The sequence below is a fragment of the Phyllobates terribilis genome, unplaced genomic scaffold (genome assembly GCF_046119375.1).
Source record: "Phyllobates terribilis strain yellow unplaced genomic scaffold, ASM4611937v1 Scaffold_5__5_contigs__length_657084704, whole genome shotgun sequence".
NCBI classification, from domain to species: domain Eukaryota; kingdom Metazoa; phylum Chordata; class Amphibia; order Anura; family Dendrobatidae; genus Phyllobates; species Phyllobates terribilis.
The window spans coordinates 499,504,751-499,530,002 of NW_027362765.1; the positions used below are offsets into that span (position 1 = coordinate 499,504,751).

Below are 25,252 nucleotides of genomic sequence, written 5' to 3' on the forward strand. Positions count from 1 at the left end.
AGGAGTCAGGGTCACCGCTGCAGGAAGAGGTCACAGGAGTCAGGGTCGCCGCTGCAGGAAGAGGTCACAGGAGGCAGGGTCGCCGCTGCAGGAAGAGGTCACAGGAGGCAGGGTCGCCGCTGCAGGAAGAGGTCACAGGAGGCAGGGTCGCCGCTGCAGGAAGAGGTCACAGGAGGCAGGGTCGCCGCTGCAGGAAGAGGTCACAGGAGGCAGGGTCGCCGCTGCAGGAAGAGGTCACAGGAGGCAGGGTCGCCGCTGCAGGAAGAGGTCACAGGAGGCAGGGTCGCCGCTGCAGGAAGAGGTCACAGGAGGCAGAATCACTGCTGCAGGAAGAGGTCACAGGAGGCAGGGTCACCGCTGCAGGAAGAGGTCACAGGAGGTAGGGTCGCCGCTGCAGGAAGAGGTCACAGGAGGCAGGGTCGCCGCTGCAGGAAGAGGTCACAGGAGGCAGGGTCGCCGCTGCAGGAAGAGGTCACAGGAGGCAGGGTCGCCGCTGCAGGAAGGGGTCACAGGAGTCAGGGTCGCCGCTGCAGGAAGAGGTCACAGGAGGCATGGTCGCCGCTGCAGGAAGAGGTCACAGGAGGCATGGTCGCCGCTGCAGGAAGAGGTCACAGGAGGCATGGTCGCCGCTGCAGGAAGAGGTCACAGGAGGCAGGGTCGCCGCTGCAGGAAGGGGTCACAGGAGTCAGGGTCACCGCTGCAGGAAGAGGTCACAGGAGTCAGGGTCGCCGCTGCAGGAAGAGGTCACAGGAGTCATGGTCGCCGCTGCAGGAAGAGGTCACAGGAGGCAGGGTCGCCGCTGCAGGAAGAGGTCACAGGAGGCAGGGTCACTGCTGCAGGACGAGGTCACAGGAGGTAGGGTCACTGCTGCAGGAAGCCAGCGGCGGTAGGAGTGGTGCGATGCTGTGTGCCATGGGCTGGGAGGAGGGGTGTTTCCCGGCGGTGTGTGGCATGAGCCATTAATTTCCCCCCCTGGTGTGCTTCAGGAAAATGTCGATGGTGTGAAGCAGGAGCGATGTCCCCACTGCGCACATTGATCAGACAATTCGGACTATAAGACTGACCCCCATTTTCACATTTAAAATTATATTTTTCCTATTTTGCTCCTCTAAATTTAGGGTGCATCGTATGGTCCAAAAAGTACTATAGATATGCTGATCCAGGCCGTTAAATGCAGGGCTGTGGAGTCGGAGTCATGGAGTCTGAGTCGGTGCCCAATTTGTTGGAGTTGGTATAAAATGAACCGACTTCAACTCCTAAAATATATAATAAATTGGGTACAGTAGTTCAATGCAGTTTGTGGGGAATATTTTTTCATAAGAATTTGGGAAAGTTATGAAGTGTCCTATAAATGTCTGTCCTATTCCTGATCTAAGGGTCTAGACTTTTTGCTGAGAAAAATGTGTCCTACCATAAATTTATCACTTAAACATGAGCCGTGTATGAGGGATTCGGTGTCATGTAAATTGAGGCGTTGTTGTCGGAGTCAAAGGTTTGGCTTACCAACTCCACAGCCCTGGTTAAATGCCCAACTATTAAGAAGCTGGCGTTCGATTACTGTACCTCCCTGTTTACATGGAAAGGCAAACAGTGATGGGGACAGAGCGATGGTTGATGCGATGGTTCTGTTCCTGTACATCATTTTATCGGCAGCACATCCATGGGACAATGTGCTGCCAATAATGATGCTGCATGTGTAATCATCGCACCTGACAGCAGAGTTGAGTTTTTCCTCTTTCATCGGGTGATGTTGGCCTATATACACGAGCTGATAATGGGGAATAAGCGTTCAGACGAAGCATTATTGGCTCCCCAGAGTTGGCCTTTGTTTCCATCAGTTATTTTTTGTCTAACATGGCTTTAATGGAAGGAGGTTGAAGACCTAGAAGACATTGCACCCTTCTGTATGCAGGAGACGTGACGAAAGTCTATCTGTAATCCATATGTCTGATATATATTCCTGCTTTCCGTGTTTCCATTTCCGCCTACAGTATTAATAGTATGGCCGAGTTATAAACCTGCAGACATTGTGCTGTTACAGATTTACCACAGGGACACCGTACACACATATTGGATATTTCCGGACATGTGAGATATGGATGTCTTAAAAAGGTTGACTAGGGTTAAAGATCAGGATCGGCTTTTTTTTTCTCTAGAAACAGCGCTGCGTCTGTCACACAAGCCATTAGATCTTCATTTTCCAGTTTATTTAATTTTACAGAACAGATGAGAAATCAGCCGTTTGTCGCCCCCCTCATTAATGTGGTTAGGTTGTGGCAGGAGTCCCATGTCCTTTCCCTGATCATGATGATTATGCGCTCATTCTGCCATCCATAATCCACCATGTACGGCTCTGGCAGCTTCTAGCAGTTAATTTCCCCAGTATAGATTTACTGAGTTTCTCTGAATTGGATTTTATTGCTCGGCTGAGCTTATTTATTGGCCAAAGTTAGTAGCATGGAGGAGACATTTTTTATGTTTATGGGGTAACTTGTAGATCCCTGGTCCAAGTAGAGATGGAGACTGCAGATAGAATGAATCAGCCGCAGGGAGGAGCACGGACAGTCACCGCTTTTTCTTTTATATTGTTCCTAAATGTTTTCTGCTATTCCTCACTTATTTTTATTAGTTAAATGAGCATTCCCACCAAACTTTTTTTTTTTTTTTTGCCTAAACCTGTGTATATGTAGTGTAAGTGAATGTAGCAATATACTTGCCGATCTCTGTCTTCCCCAGTGTCCAGCGCCACTCCAGTTCTCTTCTCACTCATGTAACAGCTGTTCTGACTTTCCGGATCATGTTTGCCTTTGTGTTGGCTGGACTTGACTTTTACAACGTGTGAACAAAGCCTTAGAAGAAGACTTATAGGCTTATATTGTATAGCAACTTTCGGCTCGTACATAAACCCAAGTCGGAGAGGAAGTCACGTTAAGTGAGCGGGGGACTGGAGCGGCGCTGGAAGGCAGCGATCGGTGAGTATATTGGCACGCTTATATTACACTACATACACATTCACACAGGTTTATGTAATATGTTTGCTAGGAGTGCTTCTTTAAAATAACTTGGACTGTGCAAGTTACTTTGCAGTCTGTGTGTTACAATTTGTAGATTTTCCTAGTGTATGAAGAATTTTCCTATGGGTGAAATACTGCAGCCGTAGAAGAATACACTCCTGACAACACGTGCCATATTTTTGGTGGCTCTGCCCTGACTAGTCCTATATATAGGATTTGTCTCTTGTAGGCCATTATTAATAACATTTATCAGGGATCCAACATGTGATGATGGACCGCTGCTCCTTTTTTGCTAGTAGTACACAAAGGATGTAGGTTTCAGAAACTTGTAGAATGTCTTGTATGGGTCAGAATACGAATCAAGACTATATGATGGGTCCAGAATGGCCTGTGTCAATCACTTACAGTAATTGTCATGGTGATGAGAAGCTTTGTGATGTACCCGACAGAAAATGTTTCACCCCTTCCCCCCGGACCCAGTGGTCACGTGAGCTCCGTGTATGGGGCAGGGAGCGGGAGCTGCTGGGTCCTAGGAGACGGCTCAGCTGACAGTGAGTAGACTGAATTTCCACTGTAACTGGGGTTAATATACCAGATCAGTTATAGGGAAAATCGGATTAAAAAACAAATTGAAATCCCCCACAAGGCTTTTGTGACCTTATGGATGACCCAATGTTTGCAATAAATAAAAAATCAGGGAAAAAAATAATAGAAAAGTCACTGCCGATCCAAATTGCTGCTACTAGCCCCTCCCCCATTGGAAAAAAAGCATGGGCGATTGTATAAAAATTGTTACAGATGAGGGAACAAATGTTTAAACTTTAAATGTATAAAAAAGTGTTAATACTCCTTGAATCATGAAAAAAATATATGCAAAAATTATGTAAATATCCAAATGAAAGTTTTTCAGTTCTTTAAAACTCTAAAATGTGCCTGGTCTGGAACGGGGGGCGTTTGTCCTTTACTGTGAGCTCTTTTTAATTTTAGAGTAGGGACTCGCAAGTATGAGGACCCTTGGTGTGGGTTGCGAGCTTGTGTATTTTGGTCAAAATATCGACCAAGACCTCATGTAATGTATTTACCTTAAACATTATTTTTCATCTTTTTGTTGCACATTTTCCATTTTTTTGCAGGATGCAGCCAGGCCTTTAAGTGTTGGTTGGGTGGATTGGGGCGTCTCTCCTGTGGGGTGGAGAGCCCGCTTGATTTAAAATTATGGGCGTCATCAATAGGCTGTAAGCCAGACACTGTGCATCACACTTATCTGTGACTGGCGTCTTATACTAGCCTCATCTGTGTGCATGTATGATACTACACAGCTTCCCCCTCCATGAATTGGTAGGTTAGTGAGTGGCAGTCTGCACCAGTGTTTTGCACATGTGCTGCCCCCGCCTTTATCATGGGGGTCTGCTGCACCCTGCTAGTGCATTGGTAATCTGACCTGGTGTTGGTAAGGCTGCTTTCTTTTCTGTGATGTTTTCTTGAACTGGGGTGAATGAACTGTTCTTGTACTGGTTAAATTTGATGTCATTAAACTGAATTTCATTAGTGTAGACTGCGCACAGCTTATTGTTTCTGTGCTATGTCCTCATGGGATTGCACCTCTGGAGTGCACAGCTTATTGGCTCAGTACTGCTGCATGTGAGGTGCAGATATTTGGGGGCACCGGCCCGTGGAGTCATTTTGCTATTTTCAGCCCTTCCATATTTCACTTGACGCAGATTACACCGACACTTCCCAGTGTTAGAGCTGGCAACCAATGTGTCAAATGTCTCACATTCATGTTGATTTTTACACAAAGTGCACCTTGGTATGCATGGTAAAAATTATGGTGGCAATTTTTTTTTTTTAAGACTATGACCTTGTAGAATATTGGATGTTATTGAAGCTTTGCTGATCATTAACTATTGAGCCCTTTCCTCACTGGTGTACTAGTAAGCTGATATATTGATATACCATGGAGCCAGCCTCTATATATTGACTGCTGCACTCCTGGTGAATATTTGGAATGTGGATTACAGACTTGTATATTATGTGTCCTGTGGCTAAACTGACATTTTTTTTATTTATATCCTACTGGAAGGTGTTGATCATGATATGTAGTGGTTGATGGAGTCCTCTCTTATACCTCTCCCTATTTGCCTGCTCAGCAATGATCATGTTGAGTTGTAATTGGCCATTCGATTGTCTGTATTTTCAGAGTTCAGATCTTAAGGTCCTGTGCACACGTTGCAGATTTGTCACTTTTTTTTCTGTGCAGATTTGTCACAAAACCTGAAGGGTTTCCCGATTCCAGCAAAGTGAATGTGAATCCTGAAGTCTCCTGCACATGTTACTTATTTGTGACTTGCAGGTTTGGAGCGGATTTATATCTGCAGTATGTCAATTCTTTCAGTGTTTTTGCTGCAGATTTCACTCATGCTAATGAGTGGGGAAAAATCTGCACCAAAAATGTGCATTTTTTCCCTGCCAAGAGATGCGGAAATGGTGCGGACATTTCTGCAGCAAATACTTAACGTGTGCACATACCCTTACGGTATTATGGTGGTATTAGAGGCAGCATACTGTAAATAATGAGCGTACTCTTTGACTCTTATATTTTTTTTTTTTAAGTAATAAAGAGCTAAGATATAATGGGCATTAGCTGTGGGATGCTTCTAGTCTTGTGCTTCTTTGCTGAAATTTTGCATAAATCTTAACAAATTCCTTAAAGCAAGTTGTGTGTTTTCTTCAGGATCTCAGCTACAGAGAGAGTCTTCACTGTGTGCAGACTGCATTCAATATACTGTCCGGCCAGGGTAAGATGACACAACTCTTTATACAATGGCTGATTGTTTAGATATTAAGTATCCTCTAAATGGAAACATAAATGTATCCAGAATTCACCGGCATTAGTCCATGTGCTGTCTGTATGTGGGCCATTTAGCACATGGACAGTATACGAATGAATTCTGCTTTTCTGACCGAGGGCTCACTTTTGTGGCCTCTTTTTATACCCTGTGTGATTGCTGTCTGTCAGTATCACTCTACAGTCACCTAAATATTCTAATGACTTAAAAGTTAATTTTTTTTTCAACAGGTGATGTCCTCAATATTGACCCCTTAAATTTCTACACTCACCTTTACAAGACACTGTATGGCCTGAGTGCAGGTAAGCCAAGTTGTGAATGTTGTGTTGCCACATGTAAATGTAAGATTATGTGTGAGAAGAACTGCAGACAGCCTGATAGGTGTGCCAGCCGGTCACACCTGCAGGACAACTGATGATCAAGGATGTGAGCGCTTAGTATCTGTGACGTCCACAGATACTCACCCATGATCTTCATCCGTGTATCCACCTAGTGCAACGGCTGCATGTACCTGGAAGCCCGAGTCTCTGAGAGTCTCTGCAGCCCTCTATCTCCGGCGTTAATACGCTGTTTGAACCCATTTTCTGCAACACTCACGGCTTGTTCTACAGACTCCGGCACTTGTCCATCACCTCTAGTTGCAGTTGTGACATCTTCAAAGGACCCCTGGAAGCTGCACTCGTATATCTTCATTTGGACTACCATTTTCTCTAAGACAGATAGGAATCACTCTTTTGGTATTTTATGAGTGGTTTGCAGCGCATCTCTTTTCTTTTTATCATTAGCTATTGAACCCGTTCTACGCCCGGATAGCGAGCATTTTTAATAGTATTTGTGCTGCCCCCATCCTGGTATTTGTGCTGCCCCCATCCTGGTATTTGTGCTGCCCCCATCCTGGTATTTGTGCTGCCCCCATCCTGGTATTTGTGCTGTCCCCCGTCCTGGTATTTTTGCTCCCCCATCCTGTTATGTGCTGCCCCCATCCTGTCCTGGTATGCATGGCACCCTTCATCCCCCAATCCTGGTATGCATGGTCCCCTCACCCCCCAATCCTGGTATGCATGGTACCCCCCCAATCCTGGTATGCATGGTACCCCCCCAATCGTGGTATGCATGGTACCCCCCCCAATCCTGGTATGCATGGTACCCACCCAATCCTGGTATGCATGGTACCCCCCCCCATCCCTATCCTGGTATGCATGGTCCCCTCACCCCCCGATCCTGGTATGCATGGTACCCCCTCATCCCTGTCCGGGTATGTATGGCACCCCTCACCCCCCAATCCTGGTATGCATGGGCCCCTCACCCCCCAATCCTGGTATGCATGGTCCCCTAACCCCCAATCCTGGTATGTATGGTCCCCTCAAGCCCCAATCCTGGTATGTATGGTCCCCTCAAGCCCCAAACCTGGTATGTGTGGTCCCCTCACCCCCCCAATCCTGGTATGCATGGCACCCCTCACCCCCCAATCCTGGTATGTATGTCACCCCTCATCCCTAATGCTGGTATGCATGGCACCCCTCACCCCCCAATCCTGGTATGTATGGCACCCCTCATCCCTAATGCTGGTATGCATGGTCCCCTCACCCCCCAATCCTGGTATGCATGGTACCCCCTCATCCCTATCCTGGTATGCATGGTCCCCCCAATCCTGGTATGTATGGCACCCCTCACCCCCCAATTCTGGTGTGCATGAGCCCCTCACACCCCAATTCTGGTATGCATGGTTCCCTAACCCCCCAATCCTGGTTTGTATGGCACTGCTCATGCCCATCACGCTGCACACATACAAAAAAATAAACACTTATACTCACCTTTCTTCCCTGTGCTCCAGAGCGGTTTCCCATTCTGCCGGAGGTCGGGGAAGGAGTGCGGCGCCGGAGTATGTGCGTGCCCATACCGCGCAGTCCGGCGCCATTTTGCTGAAGACACACTGCAAATGTGTCTTCAGTAAAATGGCGCCGGATAGCGCTATGCGCATGCGCCGATTCCGACGGTTTATTCATCTTCCGGCTACCGGCCCGAAGACACAACGTGGTCTCCCGGATATGTGAGTTGTTACGGGGCCGGAGATCGCGGTATGCGTTCAGTGCTTATGCATACCGCGATCTCCGGGCCACAATCCTCATTCTAAACTCCACGTTTAGGATGTGGTTGCGTTCCTCTGTGGGGTCCAGACTGCGCAGGTGCGTCGCGCTTGCGCAGTCTATAGAGGCTTCAGACAGAGGGACGCTTGTACAATTATATTATACAGTAGATTCTGTGCTAGTAAAGCCATTCATTGTAGATCTCTATGTCCTGAGAGTACATGAGGTCATCAGAAGAGGCTCTGATAAGCTTCCCAGACAGGGCAATAACACATAAGACCTGTGATTGCGATCTGCATAATCCTAGCGGAATGATTGCTGGCAGAAGCTGTAGAAGAAATGACTAGAATTAGCCGGCCAGAACACACACACCACGACAAAATCATGTATGTGTGTGAGAATAATGTATGGTATTATTGTCAGTCCTGGACCAGGAGTTCGTATGCCATTGCTCTTAGTTCTTATCACTAACCACTGGAAAATGGGGCTCCTCTGGTTCTAATATTTTCCGATGACTTCTATTATCTCGTCCAGCCCTCTGCGTATTTGGATGATCACATGGGCGTCTAAGCATCATTCCTCTGTGGTGTATCTATATAGGTACCATTTTCTTTTAGTAGCTGAGGTACCATGAGAGTGCTGGCATGTCCTATGAAGTGGTTTGATCCAGGGCTGTGGAGTCGGTAAGCCAAACCTCTGATTACAACTCCGCGACTCTGACTCTCCGACTCCACGACTCCGATCAAGACTCCGTCCACGACTCCGACTCATACGACTCCCCAACTGTCCGACTCCTCGTGGTCGTGTCCACGATCATGACTCCGACACCACGACTACGACTCCACGACTCTGACCCCCACCCCACGACTCCACTGGACCACGACTCCACTGGACCACGACTCCACTGGACCACGACTCCACTGGACCACGACTCCACTGGACCACGACTCCACTGGACCACGACTCCACTGGACCACATCACCACGACTCTTCGTCCATGACACCACGTCCACACCTCCGACTCTACGTCTACGTCACTCCGACCCCAGGGCCATGACGCCAGGACCGTGACTCCACAGCACTGCCTCACTACTGAGCATGCACATAAAGTGCAGCACAGATTCATCTCAACTAAAAGCCTAAATCCTTAGATCAGGAATAGAATAAACATTTATAGGACATTTCATAACTTTCCCAAATTCATATAAAAACATTTACAGCACATCCTGCACTGAACTATTGTACCCAAATTATTATATATTTTAGGAGTTGGTCCATTTTATACCGACTCCAACTCCACAGCCCTGGTTTGATCACCTTTTAACGAACCCTCCATGATCATGATTTTTTTTTGGGCATATGAGGGGCTGCTATAAGATGGACAGTACATGTTTTGCTGGTTTGGTCAGTCTCCTAAATAATTCCCTTGCACCAAGGCAAGACCTCTATAAAGGTGTCCATCCCAGTGAGTTATCAGTATTGTCTCTGTTGTTACACCTCTGCTTTCCTGTGCCTTCATGGAGCAGCTTTCCAGGGCTTGCTCTGAGAAGTCTGTGCTGTCTCCTCCTCTGCACACTTGGCATATTCGTCTGGGGTTTCCCATTTGCTCAGCCTGGTGACTTCAGCTCTAGATCCCTAGGACGCCAGAGGGATATAGCAGAGCCATTTCTCATGACCTTTCCTTTCAGTAGGCTCCCACAGGTCATGGTTGTATCATCTCCATACCCTGTTCTATGCCTGCAGGCCGTACATCTAATGCTGAGAATCCTCTACATCTTGTCATCAGCTGCTGCACAGCGATAACATTAAGGACTGAACCATGTACTGAGCTCCTCTGCTCTTCACTAGTCCGCACAATGAAAGTTGTATAATTCTGTGTCGGATGAGGCTGCATCATCACAACACTGCTCGTCTTGTTCCTCCAGAACAGAATGTACCATGCTTACATTCATGAGGAAGACGCTGAAGAAGTAACACTAGGAAACTTGTCCGAGACCTCACTGCTTAATGTTTCATTTATTCCGTCTGATCTCTCTGTAATGCTTTGTAGCTAGAATATGGATTCTTACTTCTCTTAAGCTACAAGTTTTTAATCCTTTTCTCCCTCCTGCAAAAAAAAAATAAAAAATACTCGGCAGAGCTGTCTAGGAATTAGTATTTCTGCAAGTCGCTCCACCTCGCAGCATGGTCTGCAATCTCTGTTGATGTTCCTGATGAGAGCGCACCATAAGTTTATCCAGTGTAACACTTAGTTGTACCAGACAGAAGGCTTGTTATATAAATTATATTGCAGGGTTATGTGGTTTGTTAATCTTCAAACTAAAATCCTGATTTATTTTCTTGGATTAGGGAATTATTTTGGTAATAACCATCCTGGAATGACAACACAAGAGTAGAGGGTTATTCCCATCTTCATAAATGGGTATTGTCGGGTAAAAACGAGCAATTTTGCAGTCAATTGCTCATTAAAATTTGTAGCCATTCTTAAGATATTAGCACGTCTATTTTCTTTTGTCTCCTTGGAGACCGACCACCTCTGTGAGACAGAAGCAGAACATGCCCAGTGCTTTTTAGCTCTTTTCTGTTCAGCGTATAAGCATTGCTTTGACCTTGGCCAGGTTCGCTGGAGCGTGCTGTTACCGCCTAATCCCGGCCAGCGTCACAGAGAGCTTACGTACTAGACAGCTGCGGTGGTCTGTTTCCTAGGCAACGAGCTGAGAAGAAAAGTGTTAATGTCTCAAGAACGGCTGAAACTTTTAATAAGCAATAAATTACAAAAGGGCTGCCCTCTATGCTTTCCCTAATGATGAATGTGTGGACCTGGGCTGTCACTACCAACCTTATGCACCACTATGGAAGCGATCATGAATTACATGGCTACATCTGTGAGCCTTCCTGCAAACAGTGGCCAAGAGGTACAACCAGGTTGTGTTAACCGTGTCAGATAATCAGAACTTCATCCTGTTTTTGGGACAGTAACGGGGAAATGTTATGATTTTATTTTACTTTAGGACACACATCGGTGATGTAAAAGTAACTGATTATTCATGGTTGGTGATCTGCTGAACTTTGCTGGAAACAATCGCTGAAGCCTTAAACTGAAATTCCTTTAATCCAGAATCTGAATCTAGTTTATTTGCTTTGGGGATTTGTTATATATTGGTAGTATAGAATGGCAGATAATCCCCCTGTAGTGTCTGCGTCCTCGGTAATACACATCACGTGAGTTTAACCCCTTCCCGACCCGTGTCACACCGTTTGTGACATGGAAAACAGTTCGTTCCCGACCCATGTCACAGCGTCTGTGACATGGAGGGAAAGAGCCCCTGCAGCGCCTGCGAGCGGGGTCACTCAGGTGTCACAGTTGCTGATGCAACTAGACAACCTGAAGTTGACCCCAGGGGGGGTGGATTAACCCCCCCGTGCCTGGGACCCCTCCGATTGGTAGTTTCATTTTCACTTTTAGTGAAACTGCCAATCGGAATGAATGAAACATTTCACCAATGAAAATTGGTGAAATATTTCAATCTGGGCATAGCCTGATGCTTACAGCATCAGCCATTGTCTGGGGGGAGTGTCACCTCTGTCCCCCCCCCCCCCCCCCAATCTGATTGGGGCTAGTGTCCATGTGACGCTAGCCCTCCAATCAGATGTGGAGGAGGAAATTTAAATGGCTAACCAAATTCCTCAGCTTCTATCCTGTCCGTGGATGCTGAGGAGATTGGTTAGCCGCCGCCGACGTCGACCCCAGACCCGCCAGCGACCCGCCAGAAACCCGCCAGCAACCCCCGCCAGAGACCCGCCAGCGACCCTCGCCGCCAGCGACCCCCGCTTCCTGCGATCCGCTGCCGCCCGCGATCCCCTGCCGCCCCACATTGCTGCCGCCGGTAATTGTTTCTCCCCTTGTCTCACTCCAGCCCCCACTTAGCCCCCGACCCCCCCCCCTCCATCCCCTACCACCCCCCACCCCTCCACCCCAGCCCAATTTCCTACCGCTCCCTCCGCTCTCTCCCACGTCTTCATCCACCGGCTGCTGCTCTCCTTCTGACAGCCGGTGGTCTCCTGCGCCTGTGATCATAACACCATCCCCCAGTCCCAGGGATCTCATCCACCCCAGGGATCTCACCCCCCCCCCCAGGGATCTCACCCCCCCCCCAGGGATCTCACCCCCCCCAGTGATCTCACCCCCCCCCCAGTGATCTCACCCCCCCCCAGTGATCTCACCCCCCCCAGTGATCTCACCCCCCCCCCAGTGATCTCACCCCCCCCAGTGATCTCACCCCCCCCAGTGATCTCACCCCCCCAGTGATCTCACCCCCCCCCCCCCCCCCCAGTGATCACCACCCCCCCCGCCATCCGAGTGATCACCCCCCCTGCTGCCTGCCGGCTCCTACCCCCCTTTCTGCCCAGTGATCACTGCTGGCTCTTCCATCTCCTCAACCCCCTCCTGCGCCCCGTATGCCTGAGCGCGCCCCCTCCTGCGCCCCGTACGCCTGATCGCGCCCCCTCCTGCGCCCCGTGCGCCTGACTGCGCCCCCTCCTGCGCCCCGTGCGCCTGACTGCGCCCCTTGCGCCTGACTGCGCCCCGTGCGCCTGACTGCGCCCCCTCCTGCGCCCCATGCGCCTGACTGCGCCCCCTCCTGCACCCCGTGCGCCTGACCGCCCCCACACGTGATTTACACCAAGCACTCACACATACACACGTACACTCATACTAATAATAAAGTTTAGATTTTTTTTTTCCCCACAGCACACAAAATGTCCCGCCCGTCCCGCCCTAGGGCGTACTCAGCTGAGGAGGCATATTCATTTATTGCCTCCGAAGCTGATAGTGAGGGAGAGGACCCCACGTTCCTCTATTCCTCTCATTCTTCCTCCTCCAGTGACACCGAGCCGGCACCAAGACGACGTCAGAGGTCAAGGCATCGTCCGGAGGCCGTGGAAGAAGACCCACAGCCATCTGTAAGTAACCCTCAACCTGGTGCTAGTCACGCCCAACCTAGCACCAGTGCCCCGGTGTGGACCCCCGTCCCTGAAAATTACGCGGATTCCTGATTTCCTTCCCCAATCAGGAATCCAGTTTGAGACCGCAAACCTCAGGGAAATAGACTTTTTCAAAGTCTATTTCTCTGAGGCCATTGTCAGTCTCATGGTGGAGCAGACTAACATTTACGCCCAACAATTTTTGTCTGCAAACCCAAATTCAATGTTTTCTACTTGGAGTCCCGTTGACTCCGTAGAAATGTTAAAATATTGGGGACTGGTACTTCACATGGGGATTGTGAAGAAACCAGAAATCCGTCAATACTGGAGTACCGATATTTTATATCAAACTCCAGTGTTCGGAATGGTGATGACCCGCAAAAGATTTGAGGTCATTCACAAATTTTTACATTTCAGGGATAACACGGACAGCCTTCCCCGCGATGACCCGAATTTTGACAGACTGTTCAAAATTCGTCCGGTCATAGAACACTTCAGCAAGAAGTTTGCTGAAGTGTACGTTCCCCAAAGGGAAATTTCTGTGGATGAATCCCTCATCCACTTCAAAGGGAGGCTTCAATTCCGACAATACCTGCCCAGTAAGAGGGCCAGGTACGGAATAAAGCTCTACAAGCTGTGCGAGAGTGCCTCAGGGTACACTCACAGCTTTAGAGTTTACGAAGGAAAGGATTCGAGGATTCAGCCCCCAGAATGTCCACCTGCTCTGAAGGTAAGTGGGAAAATAGTGTGGGATTTGATCCGCCCACTGCTTGATAAAGGTTACCATCTATACGTTGATAACTTTTATACAAGCATTCCCCTATTTCAGTCCCTCTCTGCCAGAGCTACCGCTGCTTGCGGTACTGTGCGCAGAACCCAGAGGGATCTCCCTTTGACGCTAATTGAGCAGGTTTTCCCAAAGGGTGAGAGCCGAGCTCAATGTAGCGGCAACATGGTTGTGGTGAAGTACAAAGACAAAAGGGACGTCTTTTTCTTGACCACAATCCATGGTCCCGGCACCACGGCCACCAACGTTAGAGGTACCCCAGCACCGGTCCGCAAACCGGACTGTGCCCTGGGGTACAACAAGCACATGGGGGGAGTTGATCTTTCTGATCAAGTCCTCCAGCCCTACAGTGCGATGAGGAAGGCGAAAGTCTGGTATAAAAAACTGGCCGTGCACATCGTTCAAATGGCACTGTATAACGCATACATGCTGTCACGATGTGCAGGCCAGACCACCAACACCTTCCTCAACTTCCAGGAGGCGGTGATAAAGGCCCTGATTTTTAGAAGCGAAGAAGAAGCGGGCCCCAGCACCCCTGGAACTCGAGTCTCCCGTGTGGTACCAGGGCAACATTTTCCTGGTGAGGTCACGGTAAGAAAAAGGTGCCGGGTCTGCCATAAAAGGGGGATAAGAAAAGTCACCCGTTTCCAATGTGAAACGTGTCCTGATAAACCGGGACTGTGTTTGAATGAATGTTTCAAAATTCATCACATGTCCCCGGACTAAACACATCCTGACCTTCCCTACAGAACTCACCCACACTAGCATGACATACAAAACATCACGCACACACACAACAACCTCACGTACACTACAACACACACCAACCTATGTCAGGTTGGTGTGTGTGTTGTAGTCTATGTGAGGTTGTTTGTGTGTGTGTGTGTGGTGTATACACCACACCACACACCAAACTCACATACACTACATCTAAATAAGTTCCCTGGGGGGTCTAGTTTCCAAAATAGGGTCACTTGTGGGGGAGCTTCAATGTTTACACACAGGGGCTCTCCAAACGCAACATGGTTCCAATTTGTTAGCGGACACCATGTCGTGTTTAGACAGCCCCTGTGTGCCGAAACATGGGAGCTCCCCCACAAGTCACCCCATTTTGGAAACTAGACCCCCCAAGGCACCTATCTAGATGCATAGTGAGCACTTGGAACCCCCAATTGCTTCACAAATTGATTCGTAAAAATGAAAAAGTATTTTTTTTCCACTTTTTCATTTTTACAAATCAATTTGTGAAGCACCTGGGGGTTCCAAGTGCTCACTATGCATCTAGATAGGTGCCTTGGGGGGTCTAGTTTCAAAAATGGGGTCACTTATGGGGGAGCTCCAATGTTTACACACACAGGGGCTCTCCAAACGCAACATGGTTCCAATTTGTTAGCGGACACCATGTCGTGTTTGGACAGCCCCTGTGTGCCGAAACATTGGAGCTCCCCCACAAGTCATCCCATTTTGGAAACTAGACCCCCCAAGGCACCTATCTAGATGCATAGTGAGCACTTGGAACCCCCAGGTGCTTCACAAATTAATCCGTAAAAATGAAAAAGTATTTTTTTTTCCACTTTTTCATTTTTACGAATCAATTTGTGAAGCACCTGGGGGTTCCAAGTGCTCACTATGCATCTAGATAGGTGCCTTGGGGGGTCTAGTTTCCAAAATAGGGTCACTTATGGGGGAGCTCCAATGTTTAGGCACACAGGAGCTCTTTAAACGCAACATGGTGTCCGCTAACAATTTGAGCCGAAATTGTTAGCGGACACCATGTTGCGTTTGGAGAGGCCCTGTGTGCCTAAACATTGGAGCTCCCCCACAAGTGACCCCATTTTGGAAACTAGACCCCCCAAGGCACCTATCTAGATGCATAGTGAGCACTTGGAACCCCCAGGTGCTTCACAAATTAATCCGTAAAAATTAAAAATACTTTTTTTTTTTACAAAAAATTTCTTTTAGCCTATTTTTTTTAATTTTCACATAGGTAACAGGATAAAATGCATCCTAAAATTTGTTGGGCAATTTCTCCTGAGTACACCGATACCTCATATGTGGTCATAAACCACTGTTTGGGCGCATGGCAGGGCTCAGAAGGGAAGGAGCGCAATTTGACTTTTGGAGCTAATTTTCCAATCAAAAAGTGAAATGGCGCTCCTTCCCTTCTGAGCCCTGTCGTGTGCCCAAACAGTGGTTTATGACCACATATGAGGTATTGGCTTACTCAGGAGAAAATGCCCAACAAATTTTAGGATGCAATTTACCCTGTTACCCATGTGAAAATTAAAAAATTTAGGCTAGAAAAAAAATTTTGTTAGAAAAATTAAAATGTTCATTTTTTTCTTCCATGTTGCTTTAGTTCCTGTGATGCACCTGAAGGGTTAATAATCTTCATGAATGTAGTTTTGAGTAGCTTGAGGGGTGCAGTTTTTGGAATGGTGTCACTTTTGGGTGTTTTCTGTCATGTACACCCCTCAAAGGGACTTCAAATGTGATGTGGTCACTAAAAAAAATGGCTTTGCAAATTTTGCTGGAAAAAAGAAAATTTGCTGATGAACTTTGAACCCTTCTAACTTCCTACCAAAATTTTTTTTTTTTTCCAAAATTGTGCTGATGTAAAGAAGACATGTGGGAAATGTTATTTATTAACTATTTTGTGTCACATCACTCTCTAGTTTAGCAGAATAAAAATTCAAAATTTGAAAATTGCTAAATTTTCAAAATTTTTCCCATATTTTTGATTTTTTCACAAATAAACGCAAATATTATCGACCTAAATTTAATACTAACATGAAGCCCAATATGTCACGAAAAAACAATCTCAGAATCGCTAGGATCCGTTGAAGTGTTCCAGAGTTTTTACTTTGTAAAGGGACACTGGTCAGAATTGACAAAAATGCCAAGGTCTTTAGGGTCAAAATAGGCTGGGTCCTGAAGGGGTTAAGGGTACATGGGGCGATGGGCACTGGGATGGTCTGTAATTTAGTGAAATGTACAATGTCTATTAGTGCATGAATTACTAGTCTCTCTGCTTCCAGGGTCTACAAATGATGATACAGTGATCGCCCTGCAGTGCCTGGAGCTGATGCTCACCAAGCGCAGAAAGCAGGTGTCCCCGCAGAGAGCGCTGTCCTTTATAAAGAGACTTTCTATTTTGGCACTGAATGTCTTACCGAATTCATGCATTGGCCTCCTGTCCACCAACAGAGGACTCCTGCAGGTAAGGAAATCTGAACATGGAGACCTCATTGTAGGGGTTGTATTTGGAAGCTTCTAGGTTGGGCACGCACTACATGAGTCATTGGGTTTCAACAGGTTCAGATCTCCATGTGACTTCTGTGGCAACTGCCTGTCGGTATCTGCTTCACTTTATTACAGGGAGACAAACGTTTTTGGAAACTTAAAAAAAAATTGCATCCTGATGAGTAATGCCTCCATCTCACCCACTCTGCCACTTGGGAGTCAGAAAATAGATTTTTGGACTTTTTGATTGATGAACCTGGAGGATCCAGCAATGCATAAAGGCGCCACGATAGAATATATGGCTCACAAACTTATGATAAAGGTTCCCGCACCTTATGCTTCTGCAGACACAAATAGCAATAGTAGCCACGAATAGTGCAGATTCTGCCTTGCACATCTCACTGGTGTGCACCACACTGAGGGACACAGTACACGACGGCCGGCTGCTCTGTAAAATGAAATGTACCTCAATAGGGTTTTTTTATGCCTCTTTCTTCAGTTTAGGGTAAATGCAGACGTAGAATATTTGCTGCAATTTCCATGTGAATTGGTATTTGACAAAGAGTACATCAGACTTTGGAAACTTTACTTGTGCATTGCCCTCGGCACCACAGCATGGATTTCACCCTATTCACTCAAAGCCATGGGTGAAACCCAAAGTACCGTATTTTTTGGACTAGAAGACGCACCGAATCATAAGACGCACCTAGGTTTTAGAGGAGGAAAATAGAAAAAAAATGTGGTCATGATGCCCTGTTAAGGGGAGGGAGTCTGCTGCTGACACTGTTATAGGGGTAATGTCTCCCAATTCTGTTAATATCCCCTATTCTGGTATATATGGGCCCCCTCTCTCCTGTTATACGTGGCCCTCATCCCCATCCTGATATGCATGGCACCCCAATCCACCATCCTGGTATGCATGGCATCCCAATCCCCCATCTTGGTATGCATGACCCCCTCATCCCTCTTCCTGGTATGTATGGCACCCTTCATCCTGGTATGTATGGCACCTTCATTCCTCTTCCTGATATGTATGGCCCTCCTCTTCCTGGTATGTATGTCACCCTTCATCCCTGTATGTATGGCCCCCTCATCCTTGTATGACTGGCCCCCCTCATCCCGATATGTATGGCCCCCCTCTTCCTGGTATGTATGGCACCCTTCATACCTGTATGTATGGCCCCCTCTTCCTGGTATGCTTGGCACCCCCCGTTCCCCGTCATACTGCACAGAAAAAAAAATACACAAATATACTCACCTCCTCTCTCCTCTATTGCTGTGTCCTGCTCTGCCTCCTCGGGGTTCTCACTGTGAGAGCCGCGCATGGCTCTGTGCCAGAATAGTTACTGCTCCCCATCCTGGGACTGCGTGCGTGGGGAGCAGTGACCATTCATTCTTCCTAATAGCGTGCACACTGTAGCCGCAGCGCGGTTTCTGCTGCGCTCTGCGGTCAGTGTGCCCGCTATTAAAGGCCATGAATATTCACCACACCCATTGGGAAAGCGCGCGGTGGATGCTGGGTGTGACGCAGGGGTAACCCCTCCCACAACCCAGCAGCCACCGCGGGGACCCCAGAGCTGAATCACACCTCACTTGTCGTGACGTCAGCGCGGGGCCACCTATAGGGCCGCTCACAGACATTATCAGCAACGTAAGGTAATTACAAAAAGTCTTAGGGGCCCCGGGGGGATACATTGGAGGGGGGGGGGGTATTATAAAGTACTGAAAGTGATAACATGCAAAGAATTTGACACAAATGGGTTTGAATGGCTACTAAAGGTAACATCCTCACCTGTGACCTGTTTGCTTGTAATCAGTGTGTGTGCATAAAAGCGAAGTGAGTTTCTGGGATCCAGACAGACTCTTGCATCTTTCATCCAGCCACTGACGTTTCTGGATTGTGAGTGATGGGTAAAGCAAAAGAAATGTCAACGGATCTACAGGAAAAGGTAGCTGAACTGTATAACACAGGAAAGGGATACAAAAAAATATCCAAGGAATTAATAATGCCAGTCAGCAGCGTTCAAACTGTGACTAACAAATGGAAAATCAGCGGCTCTGTAAAAAACAAACCACGGGCAGGTAGACCAACAAAAATTTCGGCCACGACTGCCAGGAAAATTGTTCGGGATGCAAAGAAAAGCCCACAAATAACATCAGCTGAAATTCAGGACTCTCTGAAAACTAGCGGTGTGGCTGTTTCAAGATGCACAATAATGAGGCACTTGAAGAAAAATGGGCTGCATGGTTAAGTCACCAGAAGCAAGCCATTACTGGGCAAATGCAACAAAGTATCTCTCCTACAATACGTCAAACAGCACAGAAACGAACCTCAAAACTTCTGGAACAAGGTAATTTGGAGTGATGAGACCAAAATTGAACTTTTTGGCCACAACCATAAACGTTACATTTGGAGAGCAGTCAACAAGGCCTATGATGAAAGGAACACCTTTCCTACAGTAAAGCATGGAGGTGGTTCGCTGATGTTTTGGGGATGTGTGAGCTACAAAGGCACAGGAAACTTGGTAGAAGTTGAACGAAAGATGAATGCAGCATTTTATCAGCAAATACAGGAGGCAAATTTGCACTCATCAGCCCTGAAGCTGCGCATGGGACGTACGTACTTGAACGTTCCAACATGACAACGATCCAAAACACAAGGCCAAGTCGACCTGTCATTGGCTACAGCAGAACAAAGTGAAGGTTCTGGAGTGGCCATCTCAGTCTCCTGACCTCAATATCATTGAGCCACTCTGGGGAGATCTCAAGCTCGCAGTTCATGCTAGACAGCCCAGGAATTTACAGGAACTGGAGGCTTTTTGCCAAGAAGAATGGGCTGCCTTACCATCTGAGAAAATAAAAAATACTCATTCTCAACTACCACAAAAGACTTCAAGCTGTCATTGTTTTTAGAGGGGGCAATACACGGTATTAAGAACTGGAGTATGTGAACTTTTGATCAGGGTCATTTGGATGTTTTTGGTTGTCATTAAGATTTAACAAGAGAAAACATAGTAGTTTGACAATAAATGGCTTCACCCAACCAATAACCATGAGTGGAGAAAAAGTTTTTTTGTTATCATTCATATTCTCTGAAACAAGGCCGAGAAAGGAAAAATTCTGCCGGGGTATGTAAACTTTTGAGCACAACTGTATCAGGAAGAGAATTGTGGACTTGCACAAGTCTGGCTCATGCTTGGGTACAATTTCAAGATACCTGAAGGTCCCTCCTTCAACTGTACAAACAATTATGCGCAAGTACAACCAAGATGGGAATGTCCTGTCATCATACCGCTCAGGAAGAAGACTGGTTCTGTGTCCCAGAGATGAACGTGCTTTGGTCCGATATGTGCATATCAACCCAAGGATAAAAGCAAAAGACCTTGTGAAGATGATGGCTGAAGCTGGTAAGATTGTGTCAATATCCACAGTGAAACGAGTACTGTATCAACATGGGCTGAAAGGCCACTCTGCCAGGAAGAAGAAGTCATTACTCCAAAAGAAACATAAAAAAGCCAGATTAATGTTTGCAAATGCACACAGGAACAAAGACCTTAACTTTTGGAGACATGTCCTGTGGTCTGATGAAACTAAAATTGAACTTTTTGGGCATGATGAGGAGGTGAAAAAAGGGAGAAGCTGGGAAACCTAAGAACACCATCCGAACTGTGAAACACGGTGGTGGCAGCATCATGTTGTGGGTTTGTTTTGCTGCAGGAGGGACTGGTGCACTTCACAAAATAGATGGTACCACGAGAAAAGAAGATTATGTGGCAATACTGAAGTAACATCTCAAGACATCAGCCAGGAAGTTAAAGCTTGGGCGGAAATGGGTCTTCCAAATGGACCATGACCCGAAGCATACTGCCATAATGGTAACAGTGTGTCTTAAGGATAACAGAGTCAATGTTTTGGAGTGGTCATCACAAAGCCCTGATCTCAATCCTATTGAAAATTTATGGGCAAAGCTGAAAAGGCAGGTGCGAGCAAGGCGACCTACAAACCTGGATCAGTTGCACCAGTTTTGTCAGAAGGAATGAGCCCAAATTCCCAACTATTGTGAGAAGCTTGTGGAAGAATATCCCAAACGTCATTCAGTTTAAGGGCAATGGTACCAAATACTAATGAAATGTATGTAAACTTTTGACTTTGCAGTAAGTAATAAAAATGCCTTAAAACATTCTTTCCCTCTCATTATTCTGGCATTTGGCAAATATTAAAAATTATGGTAATCCTAATTGACCTAAAACAGGAAAGGTTTATTCTGATTTCATGTCAGATATTAAGAAAAACTTGCATGTGTGTCTTTTTATACAGTGTATGTAAACTTCTGATTTCAACTGTACCTTTAAATGGAGAATTGGTTCTGCAGGGAATTAGGACTGTTGGATACGAGGATAAAATTCTAATTTACAATAGTCCAAAAAATCTTGATTTTTACAGATTTCGAGGAAATTCCATATGTAGGGCACAATGTGCGGCACTGAAAATGAGCTCCGTTTGTAAGCAATAAAAAAAAGGCATTTGTCTCTAGGGAAGATGCTAAATAAGGGATGAAACATGTTAAATTCACTTTAATGTGCGCATTGTCTCTGAAGCCATAACAGACACAAATATTCCCATCAGTTGGGGGGATACCAGACAAGTGTTCCTTTCTAATGCATTATGCAAATGGATTTGTAGCACAAATGCAGATTCAGATATGTTTCCCATAATCCCTGGGGATGTGACCGCTGCCGTCCCTCATGGGTTATTGTAAACAGTTTCCATTTTAATTCACAGAAAGAGATGAAAATGTAACACACAAGTGCAATGTCCCACAAGACTCCATTACGTCCCATCATAAGCTGCATGACCTGGCCCTATGTCATCATCTGACTGACCTCCTGTTGGGAAAACGGTGACCATAATACACAGGGGAGATTTATCCAAACTGCATCATGATTACTGCTCCATAGCCACCATTCACGGATCTGCTTTTACGTCTTAAACCGCTCTGGAAAAAATGAAGTCGCACATTGATTGCTGTGGACAGGGTAGTTCAGATTTATGTATGGACATAAACATTGCTGGTCCGGACAGGTACAGTACAGACCAAAAGTTTGGACACACCTTCTCATTTAAAGATTTTCTATATTTTCATGACTATGAAAATTGTACATTCACACTGAAGGCATCAGAACTATGAATTAACACATGTGGAATTATATACTTAACAAAAAAGTGTGAAACAACTGAAAATATGTCTTATATTCTAGGTTCTTCAAAGTAGCCACCTTTTGCTTTGATGACTGCTTTGCACACTCTTGGCATTCTCTTGATGAGCTTCGAGAGGTAGTCACCGGAAATGGTCTTCCAACAATCTTGAAGGAGTTCCCAGAGATGCTTAGCACTTGTTGGCCCTTTTGCCTTCACTCTACGGTCCAGCTCACCCCAAACCATCTCGATTGGGTTCAGGTCTGGTGACTGTGGAGGCCAGGTCATCTGGCGTAGCACCCCATCACTCTCCTTCTTGGTCAAATAGCCCTTACACATCCTGGAGGTGTGTTTGGGGTCATTGTCCTGTTGAAAAATAAATGATGGTCCAACTAAACGCAAACCGGATGGAATAGCATGCCGCTGCAAGATGCTGTGGTAGCCATGCTGGTTCAGTATGCCTTCAATTTTGAATAAATCCCCAACAGTGTCACCAGCAAAGCACCCCCACACCATCACACCTCCTCCTCCATGCTTCACGGTGGGAACCAAGCATGTAGAGTCCATCTGTTCACCTTTTCTGCGTCGCACAAAGACACGGTGGTTGGAACCAAAGATCTCAAATTTGGACTCATCAGACCAAAGCACAGATTTCCACTGGTCTAATGTCCATTCCTTGTGTTCTTTAGCCCAAACAAGTCTCTTCTGCTTGTTACCTGTCCTTCGCAGTGGTTTCCTAGCAGCTATTTTACCATGAAGGCCTGCTGCACAAAGTCTCCTCTTAACAGTTGGTGTAGAGATGTGTCTGCTGCTAGAACTCTGTGTGGCATTGACCTGGTCTCTAATCTGAGCTGCTGTTAACCTGCGATTTCTGAGGCTCGTGACTCGGATAAACTTATCCTCAGAGGCAGAGGTGACTCTTCGTCTTCCTTTCCTGGGGCGGTCCTCATGTGAGACAGTTTCTTTGTAGCGCTTGATGGTTTTTACAATTGCACTTGGGGACACTTTCAAAGTTTGCCCAAGACTACCTCTTGAAGCTCATCAAGAGAATGCCAAGAGTGTGCAAAGCAGTCATCAAAGCAAAAGGTGGCTACTTTGAAGAACCTAGAATATAAGACATATTTTCAGTAGTTTCACACTTTTTTGTTAAGTATATAATTCCACATGTGTTAATTCATAGTTTTGATGCCTTCAGTGTGAATGTACAATTTTCAAAGTCATGAAAATACAGAAAAATCTTTAAATGAGGTGTGTCCAAACTTTTGGTCTGTACTGTACATGCAGGACTGCTGCAGAAAAAGGCTTCTGGATGGCAGAGAAAACGGATACATGTAGTAAATGGGCGATCAACTGCGGCACTAAACATTGTACGGAGATGTGACTGCTTACATCCTGCCGCTACCGATGGTTCTCCAATATGTAAGGAAGCATTTACGATTATCAGGAATAAGGGTTCCTACAAAGACCAAACGGATCGCTCTTAGATCGGGTGAAACTATTTTTAAGCATGTCAACAGGGCGTGTGCTGTGTAGCACCATGACTGTCTGTGCGCACAATGGGATCTGTTACTGATCGTTCTGTGCACATGGTTAGCACGGTCTCCCTTTCTGAACACGCCATTAAGCCACCACTAATCAGCAAAAAGTAGCTGTTTAAAGCCGCAGGTTGTGCAATGTATAAACCCTTAAGCCCGCCATCCACATTACATGGTGTCAGGTGGCCGCAGTCTCAACCGTCTCTCCCATACCCAGGAGTGCTTGTTTTGCCCAGCACTCTTGTGCTTTATATAAGAGAGTCACCACCACTGTGTGATCAGGTCAGGTCAAAATCAGACTTGCTGGATCCTTAATTCCCTTCCCGACAATCAATTGCTCTGGGCTCTATACCCGTCTATATCAGTGGGTTTGGCCGAGGTTCGTCTCGTGTATGAGGAGGCTCTCATTTAGAATTAAAGAAGTTGTCTGGTACTTTTTTTTAAGTTGCCCAATGTATTCTGCATGTGGGCATAAGTATATTAGTAAATACCTTGTGTTGCTGATAATGCCTGTGAGTGGCGCTATCGGTGGCCGCTCACAGGCAGCACATGACCCCGCGCTGACGTCACGACAAGTGAGGCGTGACCCAGTGCTGGGGTCCCCACGGTGGCTGCTGGGTTGTGGGCGGGGTTATTCCCCACGTCACACCCAGCATCCACCACGTGCCTTCCCAATGAATGGGGAGAGGCAGAGCGCGGTGGATGCCGGGTGTGACGCAGGGGAATAACCCTGCCCACAACCCAGCAGCCACCGTGGATCGTGGAAGAGGGACCCCCGGCTGCAGCCTGGACTTGTAGTGACATCAGCGGATACTGATGCCCACATGCTGAATACATTGGGCAACTTAAAAAAAAAAGTACCGGACAACCCCTTTAATGTTTTTTCTAAGACTAGATAAGCTATGTGATAGACAACTTTAATCTATGGGGTGATAATGTCTGTAAAGCGCTGTGGAATTAATGGCGCTATATAAGTGAGTAAAAAATGAGTACAATAAAGAAATAAGTACAGATTTCTAATAGTGACCTGTAACCATGCCCAATGGCAGAACAGAAACCGCATCAATGCCTCCACAACTGATCCCCAGCAACATGCAAAGTAGGGACGGTCCGTGCCGGAGGGTGCAGAGATTAGGTTTTGGTATGGTGATGTGCTGCGTAACATATTGCATCTAAATATAAGAATATATACATTTCTGCCCCGCTATTAAAATCTTTATATTATTTCAGACATTTCCGAAGACTGACATTCTTCTTGACAATGAATCTCAAGGCAGCGGGCTGTATCTCCCAGAGCTGGATGAGCCGGAGTACTGTAATGCCCAGAACACCGCCCTGTGGGAGCTGCACATCCTGCAGGTAACTTGTCTGTAACCTCCATCCCAGAGGGACTGGAATCTGTTAGGAAATGGAGATTTTATATTCCAGAGATATCGTTAGGGGCCGGCCATACAGTATTTACCATATAAAGAAAACAAGTGGCATTAATTTATTAATGCTTTGCACCACTCTTACTTACAAAGCTGCTGTAGGACAGTGCCATGTGCGGCCTGCACAG

General features: G+C 46.6%; 1 protein-coding gene across 1 annotated transcript in view; it reads left to right on the top strand.

Moving 5' to 3' along the window:
• The window catches only part of NOC3L (NOC3 like DNA replication regulator), a 72,540-nt gene that overhangs the window by 40,279 nt on the left and 7,009 nt on the right, over positions 1-25,252 (top strand). Inside the window, exons 15-18 of the mRNA XM_073685574.1 lie at positions 5,749-5,812; positions 6,094-6,165; positions 16,759-16,940; positions 24,925-25,053. Of these exons, the coding sequence (XP_073541675.1) occupies positions 5,749-5,812; positions 6,094-6,165; positions 16,759-16,940; positions 24,925-25,053 (447 nt within the window). The remainder of the gene's footprint in view (positions 1-5,748; positions 5,813-6,093; positions 6,166-16,758; positions 16,941-24,924; positions 25,054-25,252) is intronic.